Source organism: Colletotrichum costaricense, assembly GCF_030867565.1.
Source record: "Colletotrichum costaricense strain IMI 309622 chromosome Unknown Scaffold_2.1, whole genome shotgun sequence".
Lineage (NCBI taxonomy): Eukaryota > Fungi > Ascomycota > Sordariomycetes > Glomerellales > Glomerellaceae > Colletotrichum > Colletotrichum costaricense.
In genome coordinates, this window is record NW_026848231.1 from 145965 (window position 1) to 173366 (window position 27402).

Sequence of the window (27402 nt, forward strand, 5' to 3'; positions counted from 1 at the left end):
ATGGCCCAATACCACAACACGGCAGCATCCAACCTGAGCCCGACGACCTCCAGCAATCCCTCCACTGCTACCGCGACTGCAAACGCTGCCGCCGCCGCCGCTGGCCAGGCTTCCACCCCCCAGCACAAACGCGTTTATCAAGCCTGCATCCCGTGCCGTCGGAGAAAGGTCCGTTGCGATCTGGGCAGCGTCGATAATCCCCACGATCCCCCCTGCGTACGATGCCGTCGCGAGAGCAAAGAATGTTATTTCAGCGCAACAAGGAGGAAGCGCAAGGCCGAGGACGGCGAGGATCCCGAGCCCGAGGATGTCGATGACTACACAATCCGCAATGGCCGTAAGCGCGTTCACGTCAGCGGCAGCCCGCCCGTCGCCATCGACAAACGCCTCTACAGCGAGGTGCCCTTGACTCCAGGAGGCTCCATGGGCAGGGCCCAACCTCTGCGCCGCCCTACAGACGGTGATACCCCGAGCACCACGAGCCAAGCCGACAGCCGTCAGCGGAGCGACTACGTCGTCGACGATGAGCCCAACGCCCAGCTCGAGAACCGCGAGGCTCAGGACCTCATGCGACCCGGTGTCTACGGACCCCACGATGCTTTGGATCTGCTGTACAAGGCGGCTACGGATAGGTCAGTCCAGCTCAGCCATACCCAAGACGCGGCTGCTTACCACCCCCCGGCTCACAGCCCTGTGACCAACAACCACAAGCGTCACGAAAGTGTCGCTTCCATACCCGCCATACCTCAGCAGCCCGTCATCGTCACGCCCGGTGCGACCATGAAGCCCGTGGGCAATGGCAACGGACGGCCCTCGGTTCCCGTCGCCCTTGAGCCGCAACCTATTGACCCGGCTCTGACGAGACGTGATCTCTCCGGTGAGCCCGGCTACCAGGACGCCATCAAAGCCTGGGGGAGATTTAGGTTTGTCAGAGCCGGCTGGTTTTCCGCACAAGAAGCCATTGACTACATTGACTAGTAAGCTTATCTGCAATTGACCAATTCTCAATGATCCTAGGCTAACATTTCCTAGCTACTACGAATACCTGTCACCACTTACACCAATTTCTCCACCGACCTTCCGCAATCCTGCATCTCACATCACCTTGCTCACGGAAGAACCCATCCTCACCATCACACTTCTCACCATTTCCTCGAGGTATCGCAAGATTCCCGGCACAGGTGGCCAATGTCGGTCCAACGCCATCCACGAGCAGCTCTGGACATATCTCCGGGGCATGATTGAGAGGTGCCTGTGGGGCCAAGAGGCATTTGGGGGTGGGGTCGCAGCTATGGCCGGTGCCTCATCTGTTCCTGACGATCAAACAAGCAGCACAGCGCCCTGGCGTGGAATGCGGAAAGGCAGTCTGCGAACTCTGGGGACCATTGAGTCACTCATGATCCTCACAGAGTGGCACCCGAGAGCCCTCCATTTCCCGCCAGCTGAAGCCATTGACGAGCTCATGCTTCCGTCATACGAAGGCAGTGATCTGATTAGCACAGACGAGCACGGCAATCAGCGACCGTCCGCAAATATCGGCGGTAAGCGCCTCGACAGCTGGCTCGAACCAGCCTGGAGAAGTGACAGAATGTGCTGGATGCTTCTCAGCACCGCCATGGGTCTCGCATACGAGCTTGGTGTGTTTGACGACATCGATGAGCTGCTGCGCGACGGTGCCATCTCCCGCCCCGAGTACGAGGAAGAGGTGTACCGACAACGTGCGTACCGCATCAAGCGTCTTCTGTTGATCTATCTGTCCCAGCTCGCCGGTCGTCTTGGTTGGACAAGCATGGTACCCGAGGCCTTGCGCAAGAGCGATCCGGCGGTAACCCGTCGCCGCCCAACATCCACAGAGGGCACAACACCTGGCACTAACCCGTCGTCCATGTCAAATGCCTTCAACTACATCCCGGACCTGGAGCTCGATGATCAAATAATACATTGCTGGGCTGGCATAAGCAATGCGATGCACATTGGCAACGAAAAGTTTTTCAAATCTCGCAAGCACACCACCGATATCATCCAGAGCGGGAAGTACACTGAGATGCTCAAAGACTTCCATCCGCTGCTCCAGGACTGGTGGAAGGAATTTGAGCGCTTCAGGTTACCACCTTATATCAGACATATTCTGACCATCGAGTACGAGTATGTACGCATCTATGTCAATTCACTTTCTCTGCAAGCTGTCGTTGAACGGTGTACCAATAACGCTGGTCACACGGCGCATGCGGGACACGGCACTCATGGCAACCATAACGCCGGGAGCGCGGCACAACTGTCTCCACAGACGCAAAATTACTTTGGTAAGCTGCCTCTGGGACAGCTGGGTGGCTTCGGCGCCAGTGATCAGGAGTACATCAAAGAGGTCATCAGCGGCTGCCGCAACTTGCTTCGGACGGTTGTGGAAGGTCTCTTGCCGGGCGATTATCTCAAGCATGCCCCCGTGCGGACATACTTTCGCATCATCAGCGGTGCCATGTTCCTGCTCAAGACTTTTGCTCTTGGTGCCCCACGATCAGACGTCAAGCTCAGCATTGACCTGATGGACGAGACTGTCAAGGCACTCCGCAATTGCATCGTTGACGACGTTCACCTGGGAATTCGATTTGCAGATCTTCTCGACTCCCTGACAAGCCGGCTCCGTAACCGTTTCATTCAGGCTCCTGCTTTAGGACTCGGGTCTGCGGATGGAAGGAGCCCAGATCCCCACGGGATTACCAACGGCACCGCTGCCAACGGCCAAGCAATCGGCGGTCCCGATGGCCAATCATGGGCGAACCATGCCTCAAAGTTACGTGACGGACTCAACGCGCATGGTAAGCTTCACCTCCCCTTGGTCATCCACCACCTACCGTAATACCAGAAACTAACAGTAAGAATCAGACGACCCCGCCAACATTTCTGCTACACCCTTCGACCTCAGCACTGGCACCTTTCCCTATCCCTCAGGCTCGGCCTCAGTCCTGGGCCCGTCCACGCCGGCACCAGCGCCTGAGAACGGCGGAGCCACAAACACAACCAACAACGCACCGTCATCTACAACAGGAGGCATGGAAGGCCTCTTTGACTCAACTGACTGGAACAACCCAGGCAACGAGATGTGGTACCTGCCGCCCGGACCGGCATTTTTCCAAAATATGGACAACACGGCTGTCGCCATGACGGCCGAGGGCGTCAACGTCGGCGGTCTCGATCTCCTCGAGTACATGGCCATGGATACTGGCTTTCCCGTTCTCGATGGTCCTTCATCCTTTCCCTGAACCAGGCAGGAGCAAAACGCAGTGAAGGAGGACTCAACAAAAAGTACATTCTCAAAACCAAAGGGTGGGGATCTAAAGGAGACAAGAAAAGATAAAAGGGCATCCGCAAGGTGTGACTGTCATTTATACACAAAATTGGGAGCAATGGGGCGCGGGGAAACTGCAAAATGAGGAAAACGGGCGACAATACTGCCTTGAAAGAAAGATAATGGACTGGCTGGCCAATGTAGCGATTTTGTTCCTGATTTTCTCATCTCTTACCAATTACACACGACCCGGGCAAAGTGGCCAAGGTCACGCGGTTACGCAAGCAACGCCCATGAAATTTGAAGGCAAAGGCTGTTCTCCATTGCATTGCACCTGGATCACCTTTTTTTTTATCGAAATTGGCACGGCTTATGAGAATTTGGTTTCAGATATACCCTTTTTTTTCTTTCTTTTTCGATACTTTGCCATCTTCAAGTCGGATGCTCATTGAGCAAAAGATAGTCTCCGATTCATAGTGCGGGCGGTAGTAGTTATACCAAAAATATCAAAGATGCGAATCATACAAACCTCTAGTCAGACATTGCGGCTCGGGACGTACACAGCCTCTTCTCGCATACCCACGTCACGTCGACATGGTAAAGAAGCACGGTGAACAATATGATTACAACGAGGAGACTCAGAGCCGGTGTAACCTCGCAACGAAAGCCTCTAGTCTCTCTCTCTTCCCGTCTAGCCACTCCCGTCCAGTGTCGTTTCGTAGCTTCATTCCTGCCCAACACCCGCTCTACGACCCCCCACCCCCCCCCCCCCCAGAGACGCACAACCTCCCATCACATGAATGCAGTATGTCCCATTTCCCTTCCCCGCGAGTGCTTTTTATTCAGGTAGCATACACAAAATAAGACACAATACGCACAAGCACACAATACCACAGAAAGACGAGGGGCAGACCAGAAAAAGAAAATCCGTAACTAAAGCCAAGGAAAAGCAGGAAGCCGGTAACGCCTAGCCAGATGCCATTGGTAAAGCGAAGCAGAAATCCTTGAGCACACCCCATGCCCCGCGCCGCCCCTCACAAGAGAGTCCCTCATGTCGATTCGTCTGCCCGACTCGTGCTCGATTCGGTCGCGGGGAAAGCTGGCGTCGGGAGTGGTGCAGAGATAGGTGATCTTCCGCGAGCGGTAGGTAGGTAACCTAACTGACAAGGCCCTTCTTGCTCTTTTGTGAGGTCAGCGGCCGGTCATATATATCCAGCCCAGCCCACTTCCGAAGCCCATGCAGTCCCATAGATATTGCGCGCAAAGGCCAGTGCTTGTGGTTCAAAGATATTCAAGCCAAGGGCCTGCGGAACCTAAACCCGAACGTATTTTTGACTCACCAAGTAGTCCCACAGGAGCTTGGTCATCTGATCCGACATCGTATACAGATCAATGGAAAACTCTCCCGCTAGAAAAAGCTGTTAGCTAAAGCGCAACTCGGTGTTTGTAATTACCAATGTCGATCCCATGCATCCCCAACACAAGGAAAACTGACCGGCCAAGAGATCGACACCAGGGGAAGCAGGCGCAAGCTCACCATCGACATCACTCTTGATGTATGTCTCCGCTGTCTTGTTATCGTTGATGATCTGAATGACGCGGAGCAGGTCATCCTCATCCAGCTTCTCAAGCGCCTGGGCAATCTTTTCATAGTCGTACTTCTGGGCACCCTTCTTACCAGCGCCACCCTTCTTCTTGAGGCGGTCATCGTCTGATGGCAAGGGGCCGGTTTCGCGCAAAATTAGCTGCAAGGCCTGCGAGGGGTTCTTGAAGGAAACAGTATGCTCGGCCTCGTAGCGGTTCTTAGCGAAGTTGAGGTCGTGGCTGAGGGACTGCTTCGACTTTTCGGTAATGTAGCAATCGATCGTCATATCGAATTCACCCCATCCCTCGTTTTCACAACGGAAAGGAGGCTTGTTGAAGGCTAGAAGTGCCTGCGATCAGCGATCTGCAACAGGCAAGGTTGCAATCATAGGCAGAGTATACGAACTTTGGGTCGGGTTCTCAAAGGAAGGATGGAGGTTGTAGACGACCTTGAGGAAGCAGTCGGCCGGGTGCTCCTCACCATCTTCGCCGATGATGTAGACGTTGATCGACCATTTCCGCATGGGGAAATCCTCGACGGGGGACGGCTTGTCGCTAGAGATGAGGAGATAAAGATTAGGCGCTGGCACTATGGTAGAAGGGGTGTTTGCAAGTGAACTTACATGACATTCTGCTCGGTGACGAGCCTTACTTTCCTCTTGATCTCAAAGTTAGCATTGGAACGACGGGGCCATGGTATTTCGGGAAGGGGCCATGGTGGTGGTAACGTTGATGGACTACGATGTAGCTGGGTCCCCGTTGAATTTGGGTAGGAGGAAGGTGAAAAAAGGGTAAGGTATGCCAAGATCAGATCGATTGGGTGAAGAATACGCAGTATTCATCGTCCAGGCTGCCTAGGAAGCAATCATGCTGGGCTAGCCGACAGCGCAAACTGTCAACGAGCATGGCGTTTGGATAGGGCGAGCTGGTGATGGTGATGTCGCAAATCGACGCGACGAAGCGCGCTGGGAGGAGCGGAAGGATTGATCGCAGTATCTTACCTCGACAATCATGATGAGCTGCTGTATCAACGCAGGATAGGGGTCAAGCAGGGTGTCGGGTTCGGAGAGGGGGGAGGTCTGGATGTGCACTGAGCAAGTGTGTGAAGTTCACCAGTTGGGATTTGGAGGTTTGGGACTGGAAGGCTGAGGGTGACGCTCGGGCCATGCAGACACCCAGGGTGTGGCTGGAAAGCTTACCGCGTGCAAGCGTGTTGCGTGTTGCGGGGAAGGAAGCAAGGACTTTAATTGAATGGTTGTCCCTCCTGCCCCTATACATGCCTTTTGCTTGCTCGACGTAACAATGTGGCAGACAAAGCCTTAAGGAGGGCTTTCTTATCAGCAGAACGTCGTCTGTTAGGTTGGCCATAGCGATAGCGCTCATCAAATTTATACACGCATTTTTGCAACAATTTCACAGAAAGACAGGTCGGCTTTCAAGTGAGGGGGTATGATTCATCCGCGCGTCTATCTCTCCTACTGGAACATCTGATCAATATAGAAGGGACTTTATTCTTGTTGATTTGTGCTGTGTAGAGTGTCTTGCTCCTAAGCCTTGATGCTATCCATCCGCGTATCAATGCTCAAAACAAACACCACTCGGTGCAAGTCTTTCTTGCACTCTTCAGCTTCTCCTCACCGAAGTGATCCAGCCTGCCTCGTATCGGGGGGGTGTAAAAACAAGTTTGACAATGGTGCTAGTTTCGGTGTTGCAGGGGAGTCGGGCCGTTTCGATGACAGCCCGGCGTGCTGGGCCTTCCATCTTCGTCTTCTCACGGAATCGGGAGGTTGTGGTAAATCTAAGACTCTTCGACAGCGGGGGCGGCGGGGGGCTCGCCCTCAGCGGCCTTGAAAAGCTCCTCGTTGTCCTTCTGGGCCTTCAGGAAAGAGTCCTTGAAGAGGTTTGCGTCTGTATCCTCGTTAGCCCACTGCCATGCGACTATTTTCAATACCGGCCATGAACTTACTTTCAGAGTTGGCGAAGCGGATGGCCAGGGTAACGGCCTCAGCCTCACCCTCGCTAACATCGGCGGCGGCGTTCCACACCCAGCTGCGGTCGGAACCGACGTTGGGGGACAGCTTCATCTCAGGAACGACTAGTCATTGTTAGAATATTGGTGGTGAAATGAAGTCTGACGCAACGTACTGTAGTGGTTGGCGCAGACCTTGAGGGTCTTGTCACGGCGCATGACGAGACGGGTCTTGCCGTTCTCCTTGTGCTTGAGCAAGCGGACATCACCAGTGCCGCGCTCCTTCCACTCAGTGGTCTCCTTGACGAACTTGAAAAGCTTGGCGCGCATCTTGAAAAGCTGCTCCTCGGCCTCCTCGTTGGTGGCGACGTCGACCTTCTCCGTCAGCTTGATGACGGGCTCGAAGTGGACATCTTCGGACTCGGGGGCTTCATCCTCCTGGGATTTCCAACGTTAGCACAAGATCGAACACGCAACTTACCCCTGCATCGAAACAGAGCGTGCGATATGACGTACCTCGCCGTCCTTCTTTGCGGCATCGCGCTGGGCCTTTGCGCTGCCAGAGTTGTCACCGCGGTCCTCGTCCTCCTTCTTCTCCTTCTTGGCACCACCTCCGAACATAGAGAAAACGGAAGAGGAGGTCACAGGCTTCTCAGCCTCGCCGGTGGTCTGTGGGCGATACTGTCAGCCATCCGAACGTGGCAATATGGAGAATTGGATCGCGATGCGAGCGAGCAGAGAGTGCGCATGTCTCCCGCCCGTCATGGAGAACCCGTGAGATACGGTGAGCTTTAAATTATCTTCGTATGAGAACATGACGAGGGCGGGGGAGCGAGTGCGCGTGCGACAAAGGGGTGATCGTACCTCGACGGGCTTGGTCTCCTCGACCTTGGGCTCGGTAGCTTCGGCAGAAGACATATTGATGAGTTTTGCGAAGTAGTGGTTTTGGGGTGAAGTATGACGATGTTTAGATCTGCGGGTGGGAACGAGGAGAAAAAACGTTAGCTCGTGGACTTTGCATTACGACCAAATCTGCCCCTCATCGAGCGGACGGGCGCGACGGCATGCTCGTCATCAAGGCCGACAGGAAGCGGACTGCGGGGAGAAAGACTCAAGAAGAATGATACTTACCAGGGCTAGCAGTGGTATGTTCTGCAGTAAAGGGGGGGATCGGAGAGTGGAAAGCAAAAGATGATTATGTTTCTTCGCTCGAGGTGAAGTTGGGAGTGGGTTGGACAAAATGAGGAAACAGCCCCTCATTCAAAAGTCAACAACAGGAGGGCAGGAGGGGTGTCGGGCGGGCCTGGCCCTTGCTGTTAGGTGCCCAGGCAGTGGTCATCCTGCCATCAGCAAGTACCCCTCCACCCAAATAATGAGGAATTGTACATGCTGTCGCCGCTCCTGGCTCTGTGGGGATGCACCTAAGCCAAAGCCCAAGCTGGATTCGCGCAGCCAATCACCAAGCCTGCTGCCTTTGCCACTGGGGACCGGGAGTCCCTGATTTGGGGATGAGGATTTTGACGCTATCTTGGTCATTGCCCGGCCCTATCCGCACTATTGAACTGAATAATCTTACTAGATGATTAACTGCGACTCTTTTGCTCGCAATTTCGAACTATGACCGGACTGACTTCACCATTGTAAGACCCTGTTGTGAGCTCTCAGACCGTCGTGCTTCTGTCAGTCAGACAGGTAGGAAGAAACTTTTCCAGAAACTACTCAACTTGGGACCAAGTTTGGACGACGGACACAAGCACACGGCATATCCAGGCACAACTTGAAGATGTAAAGTAGGGAGTTTTACGAGACTGCTCGGAGAATCACTGCAGAAGCCTGCTCATAGTCTATCATTCCTGTCCATCCATTCATAAATACTGTAGCCGCCTCAAAGCGACTAGAAACTCGGGAACTCGGCGGAGCTTACCCTGACCTGCCTCACTTCGCCGTCGCAACTGCGAACAATACATGGGAAGAGTGGGGAGAGCGATGTGAATAACTAAACATTGAAGGGCGAATGAAGCAAAAAAGATGAGACAGCCATTACAAAACCCATACCGATAACTCCAGTTCCTTCCAGTCCTTGTCCCTAACCGGCCTCCAAGGTATCTCCATACTTGCGTGTAAAATCAGACTCATCCTTGCTGTCGGCACTGCTGCGTCCACCTAGAAAAGCCAGAGCCTGTTTGGCATCTAGCCGCCAGGCGCTCTCTCTTCCGACGAGCTCGCATCTCCTTCTTCTCCTTATCCAGGCGTTGGTTGTGGGCCTCCGTCGCTGTCAACCGCAGCTTTTCCATGTGCTTCTTGGCCTTGTCCAAGTAGATCTTATGCTCTTCCGTCTTTTGCAAGACCTTCAATGCTAGGAGCCGAGATTGAAGTTGGGCTTTCGTGAACACAATATTCGCTCGGTCTCTCAACTCTTGCAATCGCTGTGGATTTCTCAGGCTCTGCAGGTTCTCAGACAGCTCTGCAGATCCCTTGACGATGGCATTCGCAGCGTTCGCGGCCCTCGCGGTGATGCGGGTAGATAACCCTCTGGTATCCGCTACGATGGAGTCCAGGCTCAGGAGGTTGAGGCTTGAGAGGTCGAAGGCTCGCTCCTCTGCCTGATGTGCGACACTGTTTGCTGTATCAAGGACGTGGGAAGCCACCGCCTTGCCATATCCAAGACAACGCTCGAGGACGGTCTGTCCAAGGTCGACCACAAAGGTCTCATTGACCTTGGGCTTTCGAGTTGTATTGACCGCAATAGTGAGGATGCCATGCGCTTCCGACTTGGGGATTTCAATCAAGATTCCCTCGTCGGTCGAAGAGAATCTGGTCTTAATAGACCTCTCGCCCTTGAGGACATCGATAGTGATCGAATCTTTGGCAAGCCATGATGTTTTCGTGCCAGAGGGAATTTTGATCAGTATCTCATTGCGGCTGACTTTCTCCGCCGAGCATACGTAGGCTTTGTCAGGAAATTTGTCTGCAATGAAGTCGGCAAGCTCTGCGAAAGGTGCAACAGCCGTGTTGCTGGTTGCAGACGCTTTTTGAGCCACCCGAATCGTTGTGGTGGATAGATTGATCGTCGAAGTCGAAGTCGACAGTACTGTCGGGGTCAAGGATGACAGTGTACTAGCTGTGGTAGAAGAGACTGTGGAAAGTGCTGGTGTGTTTGAAACTCCTGTCAAGAAGTAGTTGGAGAGCAGTGCTGTGGCGATGACGCTAAGGACAAGAAACGTGGTCTGGCCCACGACCCATAGGTCGATATCTTCCACGGTCTCGACAGCGCGGCGCCAAGTATGACGAACAGTCTTGCTCACGGTGTTAGAGTCGCACTTGCTCTTCTTCCAGTCTGCGTGATCGTAAAGGCCGGTGAGGTAGGCCAGGTTTCGATTCATCTGGCGAGCATCGATGTTGAGGAATGAGGTCAGGTCGATTGGGAGCTTGATAGAAGGCATGGCCCGGTCAGAAGACTCCACGCAGATGTGGATAGCGTGCTGGTTGATCATATCGTCCCATACTGCATTAGGTTGATGGTGGACCTCGTCGTTTGAAATGAAGATGCTAGGCACGGCGTGCCTTTGCATGAAGTTCCATGCAGCATTCCGGGTGCTTCTAGCAGCCTCATCGTCATTCTCCGTAACGTAGAAGATGGCGACATGAGGCAGCGTCCATGAAGGCTCAATGATAGATCCACTGGGCGCAAAAGCAGACTGGAAAGTCCGATCACCGTCCACAGTGATGTGATAGACAGTCTCACCCAGGAAACGCTCGCCTTGGTAGACAACCTCCTTCGCTGCCGTGCAATTTTCGACCTTGATTTGGTATTGTGAAGTCTTCATCAACTCGACTTCGGGGACCTTGGGGGATCCCAGAGATGATATAGGCACAACGTTATAGATACCAGCATCTTCGCTGATGCCGCATCCATCTGCGGATGCAGATGCTGTGAAGGCCGAGGAAATCTTGTATATAATATCATGCCTGGCTGCATGGCTGCCCGTGTACATGATCCGGAGAGGTTCCTTCGTCGCCAGACAGTGTGACGCCATTGTTTGACGGACTGCTGCGATGAGACGCTTGTTCTGGTCTGGGAAGTGGAGTGTCTTGGCGATGGAGGTCGACTGCTCCTCGGTAAAGGTGTGAATGGTATGTTTGACTGACACCTGCTTGAAGTAGACTGGGTCTTGCGTCTCGTCAAATTCGATGGACTGTACCAGCGGGGTTTGCTGGCTGATGTCCATGGAGCTATCGATGCCCAAAGGCGGCGTCGGGACGCGGGAGGACGGATTGAGGAGGCTCTGCTCAGCGTATTGAATGGACGAGGCTCGAGACCTGTCTTGCGCGGCGTCCTCTGAGTCTTGCGAGTCCGTATCGGACTGGTTGGTCATGTCCTCTGTATGTTCAGTGCCAGCGAGGCTGTGGACGTCGTCGGGGCGGGCATAGTCAAAAGAGCTCAACGACTCAGCTTCGGTGCCACGGCCGTCCTGGCTCTCGTCGTCAGTGTTGATAAATTCGTATGTGCTCTCGGACAGTGCCACGACATCTTCGGGTGCTTCTGATGGAGTCATGATGTCGGGTTCGCTGGATGAAATCCAGCTAGCCAGTTGTCGGTTTCCTTGTGGTCGGGGGAACCTCAAAGTCAGCTCGGAAGATGACAAGGTTGTCGACGCTGCCGGGCTGTGGGTAGATGTGTCGACGTCCGTGGTAGAATCGGCGCTGTGCTGCTCTTCCATACCGAGATAACAAGGGTTAGCCTTTTGTGTTATCCCGTCATGCCTCGGGAAGTCTGGGAGCTGGAAGAAATGGGATATGCTCGACAGTCGGCGGCTGTATGTGGTGGAAGGAATTAACGGAGTGGTTGTGGTGGTTGTGGCGGTGGTGGGAGGATGGAGGGGTAAAGCGGGATATGAAGCAGGTCACGCTCGTGAGCTGACACAACGGACGGCGGTTGAGGGGCGTGGAGGGGTTGCTTTTTCTTCGGGACAAACGACCTGATCCAAGAAGTTGAACATCTAGGTAGCAAAGACGATTCGGGGATGTAGAGAGAAAAAAAAGAGATTCAACTAACTCTGGCCGGGCCTTTGGGATGTGTAGGAGGATTGTGAGGTGGTGGCGGGAGGTGAAGTAAGGTAGATGGGTACTCAGGTAAAGGTAGGTAAGGTAGGGTGCGTCGTCAAGGTCGGTCGGCGGCAGGTGTTGCCTGTACGGTGTACCTGCCTGTCTGCCTGGCCTGCCTTGCCCAGCTTACCGAGAAGGTGCTCGCTGCTGCGTGCTTGCCAGCTGGTATTGCCTTGCGGATCGAAATGGCCAACGCGGGGTGGGGAAATGGCAAGGGACTGGAAGGGACAGGATGAGATGGGACGAGAAGGCGGTCGGTTTATCGGAGGTGACTACCTTACCTTGGGTATGACTTGGGGATGTCACGCGGCTGCCGCTATCGAGAAGTTGCGACAAAGATAAGGAACAAGGGTACAGTCTGCTAACCTGATGGCGTTGCTCACGTTTGGTCCTAGCCGTCAAAGCGTCAGCAGGCCAGGGTTTGGATTTGGGGGTTTCGTTCCGATATTGGTCGTTCCGGAAGGGAAGTTGAGTGCCCTGCGAAGAATACTGAATAGAAGACGATGGGAAATGAAGGAAGGAGAGATGTGGTGGAGGAATATGACAGTTTGTATCGGGATGGATGGATGGATGGATGGATGCACCTCAAGGGTGGTGGGTGGTGCGGAGAGGAGAGAGACATTCAGGTCGGGCGCACCATCAAAAAGGCAGAAAGGCAGCTGAAAAGGCAACGGGACGGCAGTCGAGACACGACCAGGCGGTCCAGGAAGGTACCTACCTACCTTCCTTCCTTCCTTTACCGGACCTCATATCCTGCCTCACCATCCGCAGTTTTGGAGCAGGCAGGTGGCACCAAGTCAGAATAGCACGAAATAGCAAGAACTGCCAAGCGCCAAAGCTGAGATAAGTGCACAATTCCATATCTAAGGTGCCTTACCTACTTACTACCTAGGTAAGTACTCGTGCAAAGTACCCTAGCAGTCATGTCATCTTAACAGCCGTCGGCCAGACGCATCTCATGTGCTCTTTGGAGGTGGGGGCGGGGTCCATTTCGCGACCGAGTAAAGGCGCAACATATGGCGTTCATTTCACCTTGAAGGACCACATCTGGCATTTGTAAAGCCGAGTATGCGTCACTCGCTCCGGGGCCTGGATACCTCGCGTTCAAATGGAATGTCACTGGCAACTGCCCCCGCCCACTTTGATTGCAGCTCGTCACAAGCAGATACGCATCATTATACCTCTTATCGATAACAAGCCGGAGGAAATCGGTGCCAGGTGCAACTTGCACCACGCACCGCGCACCGCTGCGACCTGCCATGGTGGGGTTCCTTATCCACTAGCCCACCATCACCCCGCCTGTGAACCGCTGTTGGTGCCAACAGCCTTGGGTTAGCTCCAACCCCTACGGGCCTCGAGTGGCATCTCGACGGAGGAAGATCCGCTCACTCCCAACATCACCTCTTAGCTTCCTTTTCAACTTGGATCGGGTTCCATTTGGGCTTCACTTGGGCCGAACTCCTTGTTCTTCTATGGGAATATTCACTCGTTATCTTCAAGACCTTCCCAGGGCACTTGTTGTAGGCACATCTTCCAGGCTGCCGCTTCAGGCGCAAAGTCTGGAAGTGAACCACTCATCGTCCCCTCGCACAGGCTGAAGCAAGGTACCAACCTAAATGTCCAAGTCATCCAATGTGGAAAGCTCAAGTGACTCCCGCCCGCTTGCGGCATAGGAAAAGACCAACAGGTTCGCCACGCACCACGATCACGACGCCTCACCACGAATTTCACAAAAGACTGCGCAAGTATATCCAGCCATGGCTCAGCGGGGGAGGGAAGAAAGCTACAATTTCGACCCTAGGTTGTGTGAGGCCCGCATGTCTTCCGAATGTTTCACCTTTTTGCCGTCTTTCCTGTCTCTGAGAATCCCATGTCTTAGCCGAAGAAAAGGGTGTGTGGCTTCAATGCCATTTGATTGTGGCTCATGTGTCAAGTGGCGGTGCAACTTCCATTCTCAGCTCACCTCAGCTGGACTGACACCTCTTCCACGTTAACGAACAGCCAAGATATCGTTGGAACATCTTCATGCGATAATGCAAGAGATTTCTGTTTATGGAATGTACCCATCGAAAAACTACACAATTGGAGCCAAGATACATTCGAAGATAGGTCACTTGCTGGAGTTGGTAATCAGTAGGGCAATATACGTTGATAACGAGAAAGGTTATGTGCTTTCGACTTCATCGTCATTTTGACCAACACCGTATCGTGGAGACAGGCCTTACCCAGAGAACCTCGCTTATTTCACTTCTCTTACAATTCTAAAACTTCATCCTTCGTTATGAAGGCTCAATATTGCAGCGTCTCTCGTGGACATTCGGACCCCCGTTGTGAAAATAAACTTGCAATCATTGCATCACTCAAGCCTGTCCTTCGCCGGCATACCAACATCTACACCTCGCATTGAGGAATGAATAATGCGCTCCTTTTCAAGTCGATGGACTTGGGAGAGCTCTGGCTTGAAGATTGCTGTACCAGAGGCTTTGCGCTATCTCTAGCCAAGTGGCCTGGCATTTCAAGAATGCCATTCCGGAGTTCGCGATAGACAAAACACAGACGTGACGTTGCAGATACCCAATTTGACGACACTTCAGCGCCAGACAAGAAATCGTATCAAATCACCTCAAGAAAGCCAGTCCCAACCCGACCAGCCACGCAAGAGGATTTATACACCCACCCGATTGCACACATCTATACACGGTCGGTAGGTGCTCGAAATATGTTCCTCAACTCATGGGTGTGAAAAAAGTCAAAAGGCAAGATGCAAAGAATGCAAAAAGAAGCAAGCAGTTTTGAACTCGAAACTTGTACAACCCGAAAATACTCTTCACCTGAGGCAAAAAAGAGCAAACAGGGCCTCTCTCTCGGAACAGAAAACCAGCCACTCCAACAACCCCAGCCCCAGCTCCAGCTCCAGCCCACCCCTTCCCCCGGGCCGGAACACGTTGCCGGAATTTTCGTTCCCTGGGCTCAGTGGTTTCTGGTTCCTATGAAACAACGGAGCTGGACAGGGGGACGTTAACCATCAACGGGAGAAGACGGCACAAGAAGGAGGCAGAGAACTGAGACTTAAGAGAATTGAGAATTTGTTACTATCCCTATTGTAACCCCAGGATTAGTAGCAAATTGCAACCTCACTCCTATTCTTCCTTGTCTTTACCCCCTGCTTTTGCTGGAGATCACGCAAGACACACAGACGACGGGAACCGCAGAGGCGAGAGAAAAACAAAAGGCTGCATTTCTTGGTTTCCTTTGCTGACCAAATCTTAGAAACGCTCTATTTGGACCCATGTCTCTGTATCCGTATCCGGTACTGGATCCAAATCCTCCCGCAATCTGCCTCGAAATCTCGCAAAGTCCCGAAGCAGAAAATCCACCGAGAGCCTTGTCCTTGTACTTGCCACCCCCTCCTCCAGCCCTAGGAGGCTGTTATCATTGAATTCGTTACCTTCATTGACGGTTTGGTGTCGAGGGGGACTACGTGTATCCAAGGGTAAGGCAACCGCAACCCTTAAAACGACATATATGCAATGTAACCTCTCATTTACCGACATCAATGCAATCATGAGCAGTACGTCCACATTGTTTGTGTAAAATCGTTGGACAGAGTCCGCGTGGACCTGTGAATTCTACAGGGAATCGGTAAAAGTTGGGAACCCAGCCTACAATCCTTAGATGCTTTTGCAGCGTAATTTTGCATTTTCATCTTCCCAAACCCGCAGCCGGTACGTTTCTTGCATAGCAACCGACATCTCGGGCATGAACCTCCCCTCATCATTACAGAAACAAGAAAACCCCGAAGAAAAGACCAATGGTGTATCAACGTCTTCCCCCAAAGTGACGACAATATCCCAGAGAAAACTCCGCTCCACAACCCAAAAGTCCTGGTGAGATAGGGGAACCGAATGCGCAATGAAAATGGTGTAGAAAAAAAGGGAACCGTTATGCTCGCGGAAGAGAACGCGCTGCAAAATGGGGGTATCGTAACAGAGGAGATGAGGTTATTTTTTTGCGCATGTTGAGTGCTGTTTGTGACCGTGTTTGCATCATAGGATGTCGTGCTTCTGGAAAAGCCGTGCCAGCGTGTCGGTACCAAACATTTCGTCGTCGGGGATCATTTCAATGATGCCTGTGAGGTTGGCGATCATGTCACCCTGGTTGCGGTACGCCAAAATCGCAGGCACAGCGGCGTTGTCGAACTCAATGTCAAGATAGTGTACCTTGACAAAGTGTATTGTTGAGTGCTGCGATACAAGAGGCATCATGGCATGCTCTATTGTCGCAGAAACGTCACACTAGAAGTCTCGTTAGGACTCAAAACTTGGGAATGATAGTCTCGATGGAGCTCACCTCTGGGTCATAGACGAAGACGACAACAACAGTGTCTCGCGCAACCTTCTCGATGGCATCGAGGTAGCCCAAGGCATCAACCTCATCCAGACGTCCGTAAATTCGCACACTAGGACTTGTTCTCCGGTTCCGAATAACCTTGTTGGAGTCGCTCTCGAGTTCTCTTCGGCGGCTCTCGCGCCATTGCTGCATGAAACTGTCGTCAGAGTCGCTGCCGTTGCCCTCATCCGTCTCGCTTTCGCTTTTGTTCGATGGTGGCGGCTGGGAGTTGATGTTGTCGAGGCCGAAGATGGAGCGCCTCACTGTAGTGCGCGCGCGGCTCATGAACGAAGTCTTGCGAGCGTTCTCGTAGTTGCGAGCATCGGCGATGACGCCCTTAACACCAGTGGTACGACCGGCATCGAAGCTAGCTGGGGGCAGCTTCAGGTCGGAGCCGGTCTGACCAAGAGATGGCATACGCATGGCGGCGTCGATTTGGGAATTGCGATATCTCTCTTCCTCGTCGAGGTCAAGGCTGTCCTGTTCGCGACGGTCGTGGTCTCGGTCTTCGGGATGTACTTTGCTGGTGTCACGGGAGTTTGCTGCTAGCAGAGCATTGAATTCTTCCTGGGCTGGTGTAGGGTTCGACATCTTGAAGGTCGTGTGGCGCGGCCGGGGAGGGGGAGCTTGATTTATGTATAGGACAAGGAGCGGAGGAGCGGGTGGGCGTGTGGTCAGAGGAGGAGGTTGTCGTCCAGGGTGTTGTTAAGACGGAGTAAACAAGCAGGTTGTGAAGAGTTGGCAATCGTGCGACGTTGAGCTTGGAAGGGTGTGCCCGGTTGTTCTGTCAGGGCGTCTACTTGGTAGTCGAGCAAGCAAAGTGACTTGTTCGGACAAGGACAGGATGGGTAGCGCAAATGGTGGTGGTGGGAGAGTCTGGAGAGGAGAGGACGGGCGGACGGTGGGAGGCGAAGCAGAGACGACTGGGAGTTGGATGGAAAGGATGGAGGCCCTTCGATGGGATTTTCTCGAAGCAGTGGAGTCGAAGCCAGGGGTCAACCCTTGCGTGGACCACGATGCGGTGAAAGCCGGGCCCAGTGGTGTACGGAGTAGTGGATAGTCAAGAGTCAACAGACTGGCGCGATGCGTGAGTGGTGCGAGATGTGCGCAAAAGGGCAAAAGGGGGGGCTCGAGGGTCGAGGATCGAGGGTCGAGGTGGAAGCCCCTGGGGTGCGTCAGGCTGTTTCAGAAGCGGCGGAGGCGCGTGGTTGCGAACAGGGGAGACTGGACGGCAAAGTGTGGATGAATGGCAGAAGGTGAGGCCTTTGGCTACTGGCATTCGTGGGTTGTTAACTTGTTCGGGGGTATAGGGGGTTTAGTGACGGGTCCAGGTGAGATCTGGTTGCGGTAAGAGGCATGTAGTCCGCGATGTTAAGACGAGGATGCGGGAGTTGATGATCGTTTGCGGGCGCAAAGACGCTGGAACGCTGGCACGGCAAGACCGGACAATTTCTTTCCAGCCCTGTAACTTGTGCTTGATTGAGCTGCCCACCCCCGTCCAGTCCCCGATTTCCGATGTCGATGATTGTGGGCGAGTCAACTTTTTGCAAGGACACGAATGCCGAACTGGGACGTGCAGATGACGGAACAGAGAGGCCAGCCACGATGGTGTCGTCACGCATGAGGATACCGGCGACGTGGAGGGAAGGGGGCAGAAAGGAAAAGTGGAGAATGTGTGTACATTTCACAGTACCTTACCTAAGGTACGCAGGAGTACTTCGTAACGCAGTAAATTGTATGGAGGAAGGTGCCAGTCAGTCACCACTTGCCAGTGCAGGGCAGGCAGGACAGGCAGGGCAAGGAAAGAAGGGAGGCGGCTGTGAAAGAGAACCAAGCACACAAGGTACGAATGCAACCTTCCTTAAGGTACTCCGTAATTGAAAATAAATGCAAGTACCTGATCCAAATGCAACTGCAGCTGCGACTCTTCCTGTCTGTCTGGCGTCTGCATATCCCTTCCATTGAAGAATAAAGTTAGGGTAGTCTAGAATGGAAAGTTGGGCAAATTACCTCCATTTCCCTTTTCACAAACCAACGGTCAACGCGCAAACCTTCAGTAAGCTGCAGCCCAAAATAAAAGAAAAGAAAAAGAAAGAAAAAACATTCCTTTTTCCGCCGTCTCAAACTAACCGTCAATCAGGCTACTTTGCTTACCTTACCCCAAGGTACGGACCTGTTACCGTCGAAAAGGGGCCGGATCGATCAGACTACACAGCATTATTACGGAGCAGAGAGAGAAGGGGTCAAGAACCGCAACATCCGTTCTCCAGCGCAGCACCACACCATCTTGCTTTTCCTCTGCCCGCGTGGCTTTGCTGGGATCATGGTGCTTGTCAGCATCATTCGACCCATCCACTCCATCTCTGCCCATTTTCTCTCCTTTTTGCAACGTCGTCACTTCACGCTTGTCCAATCAGTGCAAACCACTACGAGAGGTGGGGGACAATTCGGGACCTTGCAGATAGGATGCACGCTGCACGTCGATGAGTTGGCTGAGCCGCTTTCTACTATAATCTTTCTTCATTTGTTATTGCTGTGAATTACACCCGCTCCCCGCCGGCCCGTTGGAGACATCACGCAGTTGACCTTTTGCTCCGACTCTCGAGCAATAGACCGGCCGGTGGCGAGGAACTTAGAAAGGGCGCCGAAGCCACGCCAAGACTTCCAAAGTTGGCGATCGCGATGAAGAAAACAAACACGGCTACCTATTATGTCTCGTATGTCTCGTGTTGGGCCGTCTGTGGGTTGACTGGTTGGCCCCAAATTTGGCTCACCGCACGCTACGTGCCAGCCGTGATTGGGAAGACGCTTCGCAATTGACTTCTCTCCAGTGTTCTCGAAATGGCGAGGACCTCGTACCACCTCGCAAATCATTATACAAGTCCTCCAGAAGGTTGCCTTGACTTAGGACCATTGGTCACCAGCTTCCGCTTCTTCAGGGTCCTCGGAACAGTCTCTTTCGCTTTCCTCTCTCCACCTTACTCAAGGCGCTTCAATTTGCAACTACGCCTGTGCTCGCATTTCTAACCCTCCTGCCTCAGACATCATGTCTCATTCCGGCTAGTACGAGTCGTTGCGCCTTACCGGCCAGTGCGGGAGGACCCTGCATCGGAGATGGTGCTGCAACTGGCAATTATTTGTGGTAGAGAAGGGGATTGACACCGCAGGGCAGCGACGTTCCTTGCTCTGGTGCCTATTCGCGAGTGTCTCGCATCAAGTGCGTCTTCAAATTCCAGACACAATGTCTCACGCCCAACTTCTTCACCGCGGCTCCAAGACACCGACTCTATCCGTCGTCGGCCCAGCCGAATCGCAAACCCGCCGTCAAAGACTGAGCCCAGGCTTACTGCGTCAAAGAGACAATGGCAGTTCGCTGTGCGTTGCTGAGAGAGATACGCGGATAGTCTCAGCAGAAGACCTTGCCAGACTAGGCCCCTCCATTGATTGCCTAATAGTTACACCATGATCCTCATCAAGCTCCCCATAGGAGGGTATAGATACACGCACATCTCCTTTAGCGCCTGAAGCAAACATGGACTGCTTGAGACGGTCAGAAACCACTTCACCGGGGAAGATGCCTAACTGACCCGGTAAAAGATCACGACGCCATCATCCCACTATGCGATGACATTGTTCACCCTTCATCATCCCCTTTGCCAAAACATAAGGACCCCGAAACAGCGCACAGCAGTCTCGCCATCAGCTCCAGAGATCTCTAACAATGACATGCGCTTATCGTCATATTTTGCCCAGTTCGGTCGTCCGAAAGTCCCCGTTTACCTTCGTTCCCTGCCTGGTCTGCTTAGATCTTTGGTCGAGACTTGGCCACGGCGTCGTGTGACCGCACTTGTCGGTGCTCCCCAGTCAATGCGGACGGAGGCTTGAGACGAGCGGACTTTTTTGTCCACTGCACATGATTATCGACTTCTCGATGACAGGTCTCTCACTCCACTTAGATCGGCACATTGGCCGATTCATCTCGACTTGAGCGTACGGACTAGCCATCATCCATGGTCTTTGATGGTCATGGACGGCGTCCTCTGTATACTTTGCTATGTTCCCAGGACGTTCGGTTCATAGCACTACTATTACCAACGACGTGCTAACTCAAGTTGTCATGATCATTGACTAATCCGCAGCTGGCAACGTTCAGTCTCAAGTAACAACTATGGGTCTTCATGCCACGCATGGCATGGCTTTCCAGATTCGCATGAAGAGGCATCACGACGTGTTCAAACATGAGTCACCTTCTCCGCCCCGGATACGCCGTTTCATGCCTTACGACAGACATTTTGTGGACACGATGTCGCGCGTGGTCGACCCAGAACCACGGCTCCCAATGCTGCTCGTGCGTTGCTGACTTATCATCCGATTCTATCTCCAAGGGACCAAGACTCCATTCATCCACCTCGGAACACAACTCAATGACGGCAGCTCACTCCGCAAGTCAAACTTTTTAGCGTACCATTCACCATTGGTAGTAGACCCTGGCGGAAATCTATTCAAAACAATCCCCGAAAGCGATTTCACTCGTCACAAGACCCGACAGGGGCTATGTGCATTCTAACGAGATGCATATTCGTTCTGGATACACGCGCGGGTTTCATGCGTTTGTTTCACAGAACACACCTATGTTCAATTATTAAAACATCCCGGGCTTGTAGCCAAGGAGATTCCTTGTCCAGGGCTGGTCTCGTCCACTTCAGTTCGTTGCCACAAACAAACATTGCTGGCAGTGCGGCATCGAAGCTGGGCGTTCTCACAACAAGTTATGCGATACTCATGTTGTCGATACATCAAGCGAAGCATCTTGCACCCGGTCCGTTTACTCGTGTCTTTCTCAATAACTCTCAGACTCCAAACTTGGCTTTTGCGCCTCGCCACACCGCCAGCTGCACGCTGCCGGCACTATGCCGCTGCACATGCTCTAGTCGTTATCCGATCACAGTGACCTGACATCTGCATATGCTCTGATCACGAGAAGGGCGGAAAACTCGAGGGATGAGCGTTGACTGTATCAGACTCTGCCAGCGACACGTATAGTTCTGTCAAACACGTTGCCTCCTCCTCCGCTCATGCGGTATGCATCCCACCGGGTTTAATGAAGATCGACCGAGGCACCGAAAGGTATCATCCAAAACACCAGTGCGGGCCGACGGTGGCCACTCGATACACACTACGGATACACAGTAGGCATCGAAGTGCTCTATCTACGCATACCTCGTGGCTACCAGGATCTCTGCATCCGCAAGCGCATCGAGATTTCCAAGTATAACTCAAACATAGGGCCTCAGCCACCAAATCCCTCTTCCTCGCCCTTCTCTTCCTCCCTTCCCCGGGTCCGTCCCTAGCTGCTCTTTTACTAACTGCTTTTTGCAGTAGCCGGGAGCCGCTACAGATTGTAGCCTCAACGATCTTCAACGCCCGCAGCCGGACATATGCAACCCATCTAGGTGGTATATTTCCCACCGCATGCTTCTGCATTTTGGGCGTTTCTCCTGCGATCCTCATCGTCTGTGCTGGAAATGATCTCGGTTCCAAAGTTTCCAAAACCCATCGCCAGATCTTCTCGAAGCTCCTGCAATGAACGCCACATGCATAGAAGGCAGCTCGCAGGCTTCCTTTCCCCCACGAGAACAAGAGAAACCAGCAACGGTTCCCATCGTCCTCCTCCACCATCTAACGAGCTACCACGTTTCCCCAATACCGCCCGGCAAGAACGCCCGCTCACATTTGAAGAGGTCAAATTCCGACGCGGGAAGCTGACTCGGGCAATCCCGTCGTCTCGTCTGAGAGCCTCTGGCATCTTTTCACCCCATTCGCCAACTGAAAAAGCTAGGTAAAATCAGCGAGCGATTGGGTTATCGAACCGTACGGCAGTACGACAAACGGCAGAGCCAAACTCCGACTGGCTTGTCCTTCACGTGGCAACGAGATGGGGGAGGGGATGGCCATCAACAGACGAACCTCACGCCCTGGTCCGTCCGCCCTCCTTTTTTCCTTCCCCTCCATCCGAATAACTCAAAATCATTGTATCAGGAGGGGAAAGATTCAGTATTCGTACTGATTATGCTACCGAGTGGCTTCCACATGCAGTCTTTCTTCCTTGCATACTGCGCAAAGTGTGGGTGTCCTTCAGCCTTTCATCAGCTTCCGAGATGGCCCCACCACGTCGGAACCGAGTGTCGCCGGGATTTCTGGGGTCCCGTTCTCCACTTCCCGCCGCTTCTATGGGTCACGCCGCCGGCCTCCTTTCAAATCATCTCCGGATGCTCCGAGGAGAACCGTACGGCAAGCGTTCGGCCTTTGCGTTCCCCCAGAGACCCAGCTCACCACTGGGCTTCGTTGATCCGAATCGTTCTTCCTTTTGGGGCCCTCCTGTCCCCCTTTTCCATGAAAGACAGACCCACACCGGACCTGCGCTGCTTCATCACCTCTAATCGCATCCCTCTTTTTCCGTCTCTCTCCTCTTCGCCGCCCGACGAATCTCCAAAGCCTCAGCTCTGGACACATCGAAGAAATCATATGTATGCCCCCCCCCCCCCGCCAACGTCATCTTCCAGGCGAGCGAGGGTTTTGACGTCGGAACTTCCGAGAAACTGGTTCGGAACCGTCCCATGTTCTTTGTGATCATGGAAAAAAGTTAACATCTCCCACCAACGTCCTTCACCCGTCATTCATCATTCGTTTGCCTAATTGACCGTGACCAAAGCCAAGGCTTCTACTCCGTGCGCCGTGCCACTGTCGATGTGATGTCGTAGTGTCCCTTGGGATGAAGCTGAACATTTCGAAATCCTCGTCCTTTCCTGTAGTCAGTAACTAGTACAGAGTCGGACGCGCTGAACTTGCAACTGCGCTTTGGCCATCTCGCTGTCGTCTGTGAACCTCGTCTAATGCTGTGCAAGGGAGCCACTTGCCTACTGACATCGTATGAAGCAGCAGCTCCTGGTTAGCATAGTCAAGACATGCATATTACTCACTTGCCAAGGCAATCGGCACTTGAACAGAGAATGAACGAGCATTGAGCGCGAGCTATAGTACAGGCAACAAGTAGGTATAGGAGGAAAGGAAGGCTTCAGGCAGGCGGCCACGCAAGGAAGAAAAAACAAATCTTCATCACTTCCACCCACGCCCATGCACACATGTCTTCGTTCTGTAGGCGGCTTCTGTCGCACCCTGACTTCCCGTTGGGCTTCAACCCAAACCCTCCCCCGTGTCATCCAAATAAACACAACCCTCCCGGGAAAACTAGGGTTCGACCACTGTTGCCGTATGCCATCAACTCGCCGCCCCCTTTGTATACGGAAATGACAACTCGCCGCCTACAACAAACCGACCTCCCGATCGACTAGCCCTGTTTCTTTCCGCCTTCCTACGAGGCAATCCGTTTTTGTCTCTACTATACTTCGGCTTCGCATCGCCTCGGACGACATGGCGGGGCGACATGCGGTGCTTTCGTCTACCGAACCGACCCCCACGGGTGGAATCGAGGAAATAAGGAAATGCGGGATCGAACGATGCGGCGCGTTATTTTTTTCAACGGACAACTAAGCGACAAGGGGATTATCGGACGACGACGGAAAAACTCTTTTCGATGGTATAGAAAACTCCTTGTTGAGAATTGCAGCACTTTCCCCTCCCGAGCCGCGAGAGTTTGGTCGATGTCGGAATCGCGTGCTTTGCTTGTCTATGCGTTTGTAGGGTTGGATTTCGTTGGGGTATCAAAATGCCTCGATTCCGTTCCCTCCTTGGCGGTCCTGTCGTATCCGGATCCGGTGGCAGACGTTGCAGGAGATGTGAAGCAGACATGACTCGGGAAAGGCCACATGTGGAAAACCCACCCATGTGTTACAAACCGCCTAATCTAACAACCAGGTGCTAGAATGAGGCCCAAAAAAAAAAGAGTACTATGGTGCAAAAGAATCGTTTTGACGATGAGGATGATTGGTGGTGGCTGGCGTAACAAGAGAGAAAAGGGGACCCTGTTTAGTTCCTACAGCCGCCCGTGCCGGCGAAAGGGCGGCTCCAGCTGGAGTGGTAGACGATGAGAAAAGTGAGCTTTGGTATGAGCAGGTATGTCGTGACTTCGTCCTGTGTGTGCCAGTACTCGCGGATTAGAAAAGGGCAGCACCAGGGTTTCGAAAATTAAGTTGGCCAAATAACCACTCGACAGAAGATTAAAATGGTTTCGCGCGTACTGGAACCAGTATATCCAGACAGGACTTCGTCGTTATCGGGGTCGGGGTGGTGGTTTAGTATGCCCAGATTTTCAGCTGTTACCATCGGTCAGTATGGGGAATTCCAGGAATATTGGGTGGAGGCATTTGCGTACAAGTGAATCCCATGATCCTGTGCACAAGCTGATGCCGTCGTTGCTAACGCCCAAGCAGCTAACTCTGTTCTCGTGGCCGACGAGAGAGCCGACCTTTTCTCCGCGAGTCACATCCCAGACCTGAAAGAAGGGTTAGTAATCAGTTCACCCCCATTAGGCCATCGAGATTCCCAACATACCTTGCATTCAAAGTCGTCGTAGCCAGCAAACAATAAGCGTCCAGAGACTGAGGTCGCTACGGAGGTGATGCCGCAGAGAATAGATTCGGACTGGATCAGAGAGCAAGTTAGCGATCAGGGGTCCAATGATTTCCCTCAAAGGTCGCGCCAGCCGACTTACGCCGTAAAGGTTCAATTCGCGGTCAGCACGAATATCAAAGAGGCGGCAGGTAGCGTCATCGGAGCCGGTGACGAAGGAGTGGCCGTCGGGGAAGAATTGGATGGCGTTGATGTCGGACTCGTGGCCGGCAAACGTCTGAACGGCCTTTCCGGCACGGATATCCCACAGCTTGGCGAAAGCGTCGCAGGCACCCGAGATGAATGTGTTGGAGTTGGTGGGGTTGAGACTGATGCTCATCACATCGCCCAAGTGGTCGGCGAACTCGATAACCTTTTGGCCTGTCTCGATATCCCACTTCATACATGTCATGTCACCAGAAGAGGTGAGGATGCTGCGGTCGTTGATGAAGCGACAGCATGAGAGATAACCGGCATGGCCAGACAACTCCCTTGCGACGCGGGTGGGACCCTCTCTCTGCTGATTGAGGTTGTAAATGGAGCAAATATTGTCGAGACCACCGCAAGCGACGTAGTTACCGCTTGGGGCGTAGGCACAGGTCATGACCCAGGATGATCTGAGGGGAATGGCGTGGACCTTGTTCGTCGTGTAGGCATCCCAAATGATGAGCTTGCCATCCTGCGAGGCGGAGACAAGATGTCTTCTATCGGTAGACCAATGCATGGCGTAAATCTTGGCCAAGTGACCCTTGAGCGTGCGCTTAGCCTTCATCAGCTGGTTCTTTGGGATCGGCTCGTGGGCCTGCTGGGCGACGGTGCGGACTGATGATCGAACATGTGTGGTTAGCGTGACGAGGAGAGATCGGGGAATTCAATTGAGAGAGAGGCGGTGGCAATCGACGATGAATTGACGATGGAAAAACTCACGAGTAGTATCGGCGAGCTCATCCTTCTTCCGCTTGATCCTGTCCTTGAGTGTCTCAGCCTCGCGTCGCGCCTGCTGGATGCGCGCCTGCATCGCCTCGGGCGACACATCGTTCTGGCCTTGAGAGTTCATCGTCGTGGACTGTCGTTTCGGCCTCGATCAATGGGGTGGCGGAGCGAAAGAGGCGGCAGCTGATGAAAAGAGGCGGCAGCGATAGAAACGGCGATGATGGGGTGGGTGGTGGTGGTGGAAGCGGGCGAGGAGGTCGGATCGGGAGGAGGTGGTCGTCGGTCGTTGGATGAGGGTTGAGGGTTGGAATTGAAATTGAGCGGGAGTCGGTGGAGAGGGAGGAAAGAGAGGTGTGGTGGTTGTCCAGTTCCAGATGGAAGGGGAATGCAAGCTCCAGGGGGGGGGGTTGCTTTGCGCGGACCAGTAAAACAGCAGGGTGGAAAGGAAATGATGGTCGGCCTGGGGGGGTGGTTGAATTACTAGAGAGGAAGCGCAGGTACCTGCCTTGACTGCAATTCGTCGGTCTGTTTAGCGGTACCTGCCGGGGGGGAGGGGGCCACTGCCAACTGGGGGGAAGTCTTATGCAGAAAACCCAGTAGTCGGGTGGACAGGAGCCGGAGCAGGAGCAGCAAGAGCAAGAGCAGGAACAGGCAGGAACAGGGCAGGAACAGGGCAGGAGCAGGAACAGGAGAGGGAGAGAGAGTGAGAGATGAGCGGGTGCGGGAGAGGAGAGGCAAGGTATGGAGCACAATGCCACAAAATGCTAAGTGGATTGGGATGGCTGGCTGGCAGTGGACGGAGGAAGAGATGGGAGAAAAAAAAGAGGAGAGGACTGGACGGGGAACAGGACGAGAAGGGACTGGTGACTGGACGGAGGGGGGCAAACACTGAGATGGTGAGTGAGGTGAAGGGGAGCGAGAGGAGGATCAAGGGCCGGGGCCGTCGCCGTGTAAGGTACCTACTGCGTAAGGTAGGTACGGAGTAGAGGTACCTTGGACTCTGCGCAGTAGAGCGAGGTGAAGTGGGTCCTCCTCTTTCGCCTCTCTTTTTTTCTTCTCTTCCTCTTCCAATGCTCTCTCTGTCTCTCTCCAGACTTCAGCTGTTTGTTTCTCTTTTTCTCACGCACACTCTCTCTTTCTGTTTTCTCCAGCCTGCTTGTTGATTTCCCTATCCGTACAGAGTACCCACGCACCTACGCTATGCATACAGCTCTCGCAATTGTCGCTGATGGCTCGTACGGATACCGCTGCACGTCTTCTCTGCTGCGCTGCGCTGCTGCCGCCGCGGAACCTAGGGCCTGAACCTGGACCAAGCTAGGATTCGGGGCTGGCAGTGGCCAGGGGTATTTCGTATGTGCAGGTCACTAGGGACAATGAAAAGTGGTCGACCGTCCGTCTGGTGGGGGCCTGGGACAGTGAATCGGTCGACCCTCTCAACCTTGAAGCAGGTACAAAGCAAGAGAGAGGGTACCTACCACTACCAAGTGCTGGCCGTCTAGGAGGCCTACTGCGTACTAGTTGGAAGTACCGGAAGCTAAGTCCTTGCGTCAAGGTCAGATGAAGTTGC

At 53.4% G+C, this 27402-nt stretch overlaps 7 protein-coding genes across 7 annotated transcripts; 1 reads left to right on the forward strand and 6 right to left on the reverse strand.

The window, feature by feature from the left end:
* On the forward strand, positions 1-3260 carry CCOS01_01663 (uncharacterized protein; the record flags this gene model as incomplete). The annotated part of the gene is made up of 3 exons (XM_060449856.1): positions 1-977; positions 1033-2816; positions 2884-3260. The coding sequence occupies 3 exons, from the start codon at positions 1-3 to the stop codon at positions 3258-3260; spliced, it is 3138 nt and encodes a 1045-aa protein (XP_060318506.1).
* A 1182-nt stretch (positions 3261-4442) lies between these two features.
* On the reverse strand, positions 4443-5883 carry CCOS01_01664 (YEATS family protein; the record flags this gene model as incomplete). The annotated part of the gene is made up of 6 exons (XM_060449857.1): positions 4443-4466; positions 4627-4694; positions 4782-5210; positions 5277-5425; positions 5494-5528; positions 5872-5883. 6 exons carry the CDS (start codon positions 5881-5883, stop codon positions 4443-4445), a joined length of 717 nt encoding a protein of 238 aa, XP_060318507.1.
* A 785-nt stretch (positions 5884-6668) lies between these two features.
* On the reverse strand, positions 6669-7757 carry CCOS01_01665 (RanBP1 domain-containing protein; the record flags this gene model as incomplete). Its single annotated transcript, XM_060449858.1, has 5 exons — positions 6669-6778; positions 6837-6965; positions 7016-7277; positions 7356-7508; positions 7704-7757. 5 exons carry the CDS (start codon positions 7755-7757, stop codon positions 6669-6671), a joined length of 708 nt encoding a protein of 235 aa, XP_060318508.1.
* Positions 7758-8971: 1214 nt separating this feature from the next.
* Positions 8972-11560, reverse strand: CCOS01_01666 (uncharacterized protein; the record flags this gene model as incomplete). The annotated part of the gene is made up of 1 exon (XM_060449859.1): positions 8972-11560. The coding sequence occupies one exon, from the start codon at positions 11558-11560 to the stop codon at positions 8972-8974; it is 2589 nt and encodes an 862-aa protein (XP_060318509.1).
* A 408-nt stretch (positions 11561-11968) lies between these two features.
* CCOS01_01667 (uncharacterized protein) lies at positions 11969-12389 on the reverse strand (the record flags this gene model as incomplete). The annotated part of the gene is made up of 2 exons (XM_060449860.1): positions 11969-12217; positions 12312-12389. Coding segments are annotated over 2 exons (327 nt in total), but the record flags the coding sequence as incomplete, so codon positions are not given.
* A 3602-nt stretch (positions 12390-15991) lies between these two features.
* Positions 15992-16925, reverse strand: CCOS01_01668 (phosducin; the record flags this gene model as incomplete). The annotated part of the gene is made up of 2 exons (XM_060449861.1): positions 15992-16240; positions 16296-16925. The coding sequence occupies 2 exons, from the start codon at positions 16923-16925 to the stop codon at positions 15992-15994; spliced, it is 879 nt and encodes a 292-aa protein (XP_060318511.1).
* Positions 16926-24586: 7661 nt separating this feature from the next.
* CCOS01_01669 (guanine nucleotide-binding protein subunit beta) lies at positions 24587-25959 on the reverse strand (the record flags this gene model as incomplete). Its single annotated transcript, XM_060449862.1, has 5 exons — positions 24587-24607; positions 24667-24786; positions 24846-24935; positions 25006-25724; positions 25830-25959. 5 exons carry the CDS (start codon positions 25957-25959, stop codon positions 24587-24589), a joined length of 1080 nt encoding a protein of 359 aa, XP_060318512.1.
* Between the last annotated feature and the right edge of the window lie 1443 nt (positions 25960-27402).